The sequence below is a fragment of the Aotus nancymaae genome, unplaced genomic scaffold, assembly GCF_030222135.1.
Source record: "Aotus nancymaae isolate 86718 unplaced genomic scaffold, 86718_ANA_hifiasm-v0.15.2.pri h1tg000039l, whole genome shotgun sequence".
In the NCBI taxonomy this organism is placed as follows: domain Eukaryota; kingdom Metazoa; phylum Chordata; class Mammalia; order Primates; family Aotidae; genus Aotus; species Aotus nancymaae.
The window spans coordinates 123,416-130,706 of record NW_026988453.1 but is presented as its reverse complement, the minus strand read 5'-3'; the positions used below and the strand labels follow the sequence as shown (position 1 = coordinate 130,706).

The 7,291-nt window shown below is 52.0% G+C and overlaps 1 protein-coding gene across 1 annotated transcript; it reads right to left on the bottom strand.

Annotated features, from left to right (window-relative positions):
* Positions 1 to 7,056, bottom strand: LOC110569562 (uncharacterized). Its single transcript, XM_021677297.2, has 2 exons — positions 6,740 to 7,056; positions 1 to 4,448 (listed from the first exon to the last, which is right to left on the bottom strand). The coding sequence occupies exon 2, from the start codon at positions 2,835 to 2,837 to the stop codon at positions 876 to 878; it is 1,962 nt and encodes a 653-aa protein (XP_021532972.2). The 5' UTR covers positions 2,838 to 4,448; positions 6,740 to 7,056; the 3' UTR covers positions 1 to 875.
* Between the last annotated feature and the right edge of the window lie 235 nt (positions 7,057 to 7,291).

The following is a 7,291-nucleotide window of genomic DNA, read 5'->3' as shown; positions in this document are numbered from 1 at the left end:
TCCAATGCAAGGGGTTTTATTCAGGCTCCCGGACGAGGTTCTGCGGCCCGACAGGAGGGGCCGGAGAAGTCGCGCGGACTCCTCTCTGGCACGGGGTTTTATAGGCAGTGGAGGTGTCCGATTGGCTGTGCCCAAGGTGAGTGGGACAAAATGGAGGGGAGTGGGACCCGGATGAAACAAAATGGAGGGGAGTGGGACCCGGATGGAAGGGAGTGGGGCCCAGATAGGACAAAATAGTATCAGGTAGGTCCTGATGGGGCTTTTTCCCGGGCTCCTGGTGGGGGGGAGGAGGCGTGGCCAAGCTCCCGGCAAGGGAAGGAAGTGTGTCTGAGCTCCCAGCAAGGGAGAGGGGCGTGTCCGAACGCCCCACGAGGGGAGGGGGCGTGTCCGAAATCTCCGTGACGCAGCCAGCCTTACATTCCGACCTTTTGATGATAGACAGAGGGCGCCGCTCTTTCTGACTACTTCCTGCTGAATAGGGGAGAAGTAAGGGGGACAGGTCAGTCAGCTGGCACCTCGACTGAAGAGTCAGACACGTCCAACTTCTCGCATATGAGCTTGTAGCGCTGTATTGGGTTCTAGTGGTGGGGCCTTGTTTCCAGGATTCCTGCAAGTAGAATCGCCAGGCATAGTAGGGGCTGGCTTTAAGGGGAGATATTAGAAGAAATGTTAGGAGGAGAATTTGAAGGATCAGGAGTTGATGGGCAGGGGCAGCAGGTGAGGCGAAGGTGAGTGGGGCCCAGGGATTTGGATTTCCACTGGTCATTTTGCGGTGCTGGTTTAAGGCGGGACACATGATACCATGGGGTGTGACCCAGGAGCTTGGCAGCCATGGGGATGGTCACGATAACGATGTGGGGTCCTGACCATCTGGGCTACAGAGATCCTGGCTGAAGCTCCCGGAGGAGAACACTGTCACCTGGCTGAAGAGGTGCTGCCAGGTGCGAGTCTCCAGGCCCTGGAACAATGGGGAGAGCATGATCTGCGTGCTCACTGAGTAAGTGGTGGAGGAGAGATAGATAGGGAAGGTAGGTGGCTAGGGGAGGTGGTTGCACCAGGAAATTATGAGAGACCAGGAAGGGTCGGCCGTACAGCAACTCAAAGGGACTAAGGCCCGTTGGTTCCCATGGGGTGGCTCGGATCCGGGCTAGAGCAAGAGGTAGGAGAGTAGGCCAAGAAAGTTTTACCTCAATGGTCAGTTTGGCCAAATGGCCTTTGAGAATGCCGTGGGCCCGTTCAACCTTACCCGATGACTGAGGGTGGTAGGGGATGTGTAGTTTCCAGGAGATGTTGAGAGACTTGATGACCAGCTGGACTACCTGGGCTATGAATGCTGGACCATTGTCTGACTGGATGGTGGCAGGTAGGCTGAAGCAGGGGATGATCTCTTGAATAAGAATGGAGGCTACCATGTCTGCTGTTTCACGAGAGGTAGGGAAGGCTTCAATCCAACCTGAAAAGGTATCTACAAAGGTTAGGAGGTAGCGAAGTTTTTTGTGAGTGGGCATATGGGTGAAATCAATTTGCCAATCCTGAGCCGGCAGATTGCCACGCATTTGGTGGGTGGGAAACTGCAGCCTCAAGCTTCCCTGAGATGAGACCTTAGAGCAAGTAATGCATGTTTTGTGTACCTGCTCAATTGTCTGTTGCAAACCTGGTGAATAAAAGAGGGGTTGCACAAAGCGGTGTAACACTTTGGGCCCTATATGTAAGGATTGGTGGATTTCGGCAACAATTTTAGGAGCCTGGTCCCGTGGAAGGGCAATCTTATTATTTAGGAAGATCCAGCCCTGGTCAGACTCGGTTCCACTCCTTAACATAAGGTCCTGTCTTTCTGATGGTGAGTACACCGGCAACGTGGCTGTGGTAAGGAACAGGACCGGAGCGGGAGCTGGCCTAGTACTGGTTAGAGCCTTTGCTACTGCAGCTGCCCTTGGATTGCCCCAAGAAACGGGATCCTGCTGGGCCCGGTGCCCCCGGCAGTGGATGACAGCAACCTCTTTGGGGAGTAACAGAGCCTGCAAGAGGTTTGAGATATGGGTGGCATTGACTATGAGGGTCCCCTTTATGGTAAGGCATCCTCGCTCTTTCCAAAGGGCAGAGTGACAATGAGTAATAAGGAAAGCATACTTGGAGTCTGTATAGATATTTGCCCGTTTCCCTTTTGCTAGTGTGAGAGCTCGGGTTAAGGCGATGAGCTCTGCCTTTTGGGATGTTGTCCCATCAGGGAGTTGGCGTGCCTCGAGGGTGGCTGAATCTGTAACTACAGCATAGGCCGCTTTTCGCCATCCCTTGGCCGTTATTACTGAACTCCCATCTACATACAAGGTAAAGTCGGGGCTCGGGAGTGGAAGGCTAGACAGACCCTCTCGTGGTTTAGCAAATGCCTCTATTAGTTCAGGACAGGAATGAATTGGGGAAGGGGAGTGGGATGGAAGGGGAAGTAAAGTAGCAGGGTTGAGTGGAGAAGAAGGATGAAGACTAACTGAAGGATTTTCAATGAAAAGTAAATGAAACTCTTGTAACCGGGAAGGTCCTAGGTGTGCGAGAGACTTATGGGAGAGAAGGTCAGTGAGCCGATGGGGAGAAAACACCGAGATGGGCTGGCCTAAAGTAAGTTTTAGGGATTCCTTAGTGAGTTCTGTTGCTGCTCCCAAAGCCCACAGGCAAGGCTGCCATCCCCTGACTGTGGGGTCAAGTTGCTTTGATAAATAGGCTACTGGATGATATACAGGGCCTAGGGGCTGGTTTAAGACTCCAACCGCGATTCCCTGTCTTTCATCAGTGAACAAATGGAAGGGGCAGTTCAGATCGGGTAATTGGAGTGGAGGTGGCATGGACAAGGCAGTTTGTAGGGTTTTAAAAGCCTGTTTTACTACCCCAGGGTGGGAGAGGGGTCCTGTGGGTGTGTCTTTAACCGCTACATACAGATGTTTAGCCAGGGAGGCAAAATTAGGTATCCAATGGCAGAAAAATCCTACAAACCCTAAAAAGGAGAGAATTTGGTCTGCTGTCTCTGGAGGCTGTAGTGAAAGGAGTGCCTTTTTCCTGTCTGTCGTTAGGCTCTTGGTTGTAGGGGTGAGGCGTATGCCTAAGTAAACTATTGAGGTGACTGAAAACTGTGCTTTGGATGGAGACACTCGGTATCCTTTAGATCCCAGAAAGTTAAGAAGAGTGGCTGTATGTTGTTGAGACAGGGAGAGGGAGGGACTACAGAGTAAAAGGTAGTCCACATATTGTAGGAGGAAACTGGGTTGGAGAGGGCAGGAGCTGAGATCAGTTGCTAAGGCCTGCCCAAAAGTATGGGAACTGTCTCTGAATCCTTGGGGCAAAACTGTCCAGGTAAGCTGCTGTGACAGATTAGTATCTGGATCAGTACAGGTGAAAGCAAAGAGAAAGTACAATTCAGGGTGTAGAGGAATGGTAAAGAAGGCATCCTTGAGGTCCAGAACTGTGAAGTGGGAGGTATTGGAAGGAATGTTAGATAACAAGGTATATGGGTTGGGGACTACCGGGTGCAGGGGTACTACCGCCTCGTTGATAAGGCATAGTTCCTGAACAAAGCGATAGTCGCCGGACGGCTTTTAGACTGGCAATATAGGAGTGTTACAAGGAGAACTGGTGGGAATAAGGAGTCCCTGGGCTAGGAGTCGAGTGATGATAGGCTTCAGGCCCTGACGGTGGGTCTTTGAAATAGGAAACTGAGGACATGAGGGAAAGTTAGTAGCATTTTTGAGAAGTATTTTAACTGGTGTGTGATGTCTTGCCACTACAGGCTTGGAAGTATACCACACCAAGGGATTGACTACATCCAGAGGGATAGGGAGTTGGGTCATAGGGTTAGGACAGGGTGTAGCCTCCGTTAGAAGAGACAGTAGGAGGTGTGTATGTGAGGGGTTTGACTTTGTGTATGTGAGATTAGTGAGTTGGAGGGTGGCCCCTACAGTCTGGAGAATATCTCATCCTAGCAAGGGAACTGGGCATGAGGGTATGATTAAAAGGAGTGAGAGAAGGGGTGTCCCTTGAGGAGACAGGTTAGGGGAGGGGTTTGGTTGGGATAGGAGAGCCTTTCATTGACTCCCATGACCAAGACCTGGGAAGGTATGCTAGGACCTGAGTAGGAAGGTAATACAGAGTAGGTAGCCCCCCTGTCCACTAAGAAGGAAATGGACTTACCCGCTACCTGCAGCATTACCCTGGGTTCAGCAAGGGTGATGGGGGTCCTCGAGTCCGGGCTGCATCAGTCATCCAGAAGGCCAAGAAATTCAGGTGAAGGGACTGCCTCCTGCAAACCGGCCTCCTCCCCACATAGAGGTATGGGGAGTGGGCCTTTGGTCCGGGACGGGCAATCAGCCTTCCAGTGTCCAGTTCGTTTGCAATTTGGGCAAGGTCCAGGGTGTGGTCGAGGACAGGGGCACTCCCGGGCCCAATGTCCGTCTCGAACACATCTATAACAGGACCCAGGTGGGACCCTTAAAACATTTCGGAAGGGTTTCGATGGACCTCCCTCACCAGATGTTCAGTGGGCTGCCGGCCTCAGGGCCGCTACAAGAGCTCGGGTTTGGAGGCCAACCTTCTGCCTTAAGTAGGCCTGTTGGGTGGCCTCAGCCTTATCCTCTCAGCCATTAAAAACTTTAAATGCCATGTTTACCAGGTCTCACATGGGAGTCTGGGGGCCCTCCTCAGCCTTTTTAAGTTTCCTCCTTATATCAGCTGCTGACTGGGAGATAAAGTGGGTGGCTAGGACCGTAGCTCCTATTGAGGAGGCTGGATCCAGCCGTGTATGGAGGATCATAGCATTAGTTAAGTGGTCAAGGAAGATGGCTGGGTTTTCATCAGGTCCCTGAGTTATTTCTCTTAACTTATCGTAATTGACTACCTTTTGGGCTGCGTTTTGCATGCCCACCAGGAGGCACCATAGCATCTGGTTTCGGCGGCAGCGGCCATCTCGACTGTCCTGATAGTCCCAATTAGGGTCAGCCTCTGGGACCGCTGCCGCACCTACTGGCATCTGGTTATCAGTAAGATGTTCCTGATTAGCGTGTTCCCGGGCTGCTGTAAAAATCCAGTCACGCTCGTCTGGGGTGAGGGTGGAGGATAGGATGACAAACGTGTCATGCCAGGTTAAATCATATGCCTGAGTAAGGTAACGGAATTCCTTGGTGTAAGTAGTAGGGTTGGTGGAAAAAGAACCTAGGCGTTTCTCAATGGCCAATAGGTCAGAGAGGGAGAAGGGAACATGCACTCAGACAATGCCCTCTGCTCCGGCCACCTCACGGAGGGGGCAAAGGAGGGAGGCCTCGTCGTTGGGAGCACCATGTGAGCAGGTGTGAGCACTAACAGGTGAGGCCAGGTTGTAATTAGGAGGTGGAGGAGCTGAAGGGGGTTGAGGTTTATCATAAGGTGGAGGATTATTGGGTCGGGCCAGGGGAAAGGAGAGTTCTTCAGACGCATCGGGGTCAGAAAAGGAAGAGGAGGGTGAAGGAGCTAAGGGTGAAGAGGAGGTTTCTTTGGCTAGAAGTACCTTGGTGGTGGTGCAAGAGGAACAGAGGGTGGGTTGGGAACGAAGATACCAGAAAGCCTGCACGTTTATAATAATCATAATTAGGCAGAAACCAAGAAAAGACATGGCCAGGGCTATGTGTCACATGGCTACAATAAAGACAGTATTACATACAAGACTGACAAACAAAGGGTGGGTGTCCCCCAGATGGGAGAACAGTCTGATGCTTTCCTGGCCATGTCCCTGTGGAACCACAGGTTGAGGCCCACACAAGCCCTGTAGCTGTTAGGCCGTGGGACTACACATAAATTCACTCACTCACTCACTCTGGAATTAGGAAGAAAAGGAGAAAAATAGAGTTAAAGTAGAAAGCGGGAGATGGTAGAGTTAAAAGTAGAAAGCAGGAGAAAGTAGAGTTAATAGAAAGAATTAATAGAAAGCAGGAGAAAGTATAATTACTAGAAAGTAGAGTTAATAGAAAGCAGAGTTAACAGAAAGCAGGAGAAAGTAGAATTACTAGAAAGCAGGAGAAAGAGTTAATAGAAAGCTGCCGCCATCTTAGGTGGAAGAGAAAGCTAAGAGCGAGAAGCAGCCGCCATCTTAAGGGCGTAGTACAGCCACCATTTTGAAAGGGAGAAAGAGAGAAAGCTAAGAGAGAGACAGAAAAAGAAAGAAGCCAAAAATACAGTTTTTTAAAAACGGAAGCCTTTTATGCCAAATGGGCTAATTTACAACAACAAATTTGATATAAGCCGGGGGTTTGGCTCTGCTATGAGGCAGGGCTGCTTAAACAGGGCTTCTGAGTACCCACACCTCGGTTGCTGGTGAGGGTTCAGGAAAGTGGGGACGTCTCCCTCAAATTCCTGACCCTAAAAAATACCCCTCACGGGGAGAGAACAAGAGTATAGGGATGTCTCCTCTTACACTCAGGTTCTAAACTGGAGTCACGGACTCATGGGGAAGGAAGCCAGAGTCATAGACTCACGGTAGGAGGCCTCCTAGGGTCAAGGACCCGTGGGGAAGGAAGGGAGGAAAGCCAGAGCCATGGACTCATGGCGGGAGGCCTGCCAGGGTCATGGACCCATGGGGAAGGAAGCCGGGGGTCACGGACCCCGCAGCAGGGAAGCCAGGGGTCACGGACCCCACGGCGGTGGGAATCTCTGACGCTGCACAGCGGTTTTCTGACAGGGACTCCCTGAAAGCAGCAGGTGGAGTAGTGGGTAACAGAAGTCTTACCTTGTGGTGAAACAAATGGCAGCTTCCCCATCCGGCTCTGCATGGAGGAGTCAGTTTCCCCCGGGAGGGGTCTTACAACTCCTTCCCGGCCAATGCACCATATGTAAGGTCTGTTCTCGCCGAGGATGAAATGAAGAAACTGAGGCCAGCACGAAAATAATCCAATGCAAGGGGTTTTATTCAGGCTCCCGGACGAGGTTCTGCGGCCCGACAGGAGGGGCCGGAGAAGTCGCGCGGACTCCTCTCAGGCACGGGGTTTTATAGGGAGTGGAGGTGTCCGATTGGCTGTGCCCAAGGTGAGTGGGACAAAATGGAAGGGAGTGGGACCCGGATGGAAGGGAGTGGGGCCCAGATAGGACAAAATAGTATCAGGTAGGTCCTGATGGGGCTTTTTCCCGGGCTCCCGGTGGGGGGGAGGAGGCATGTCTGAGCTCCTGTCAAGGGAAGGAGGCGTGTCTGAGCTCCCGGCAAGGGAGGGAGGCGGGTCTGAGCTCCTGGCAAAGGAGGAGGGCGTGTCCGAACTCCCCGCAAGGGGAGGGGGCGTGTCCGAAA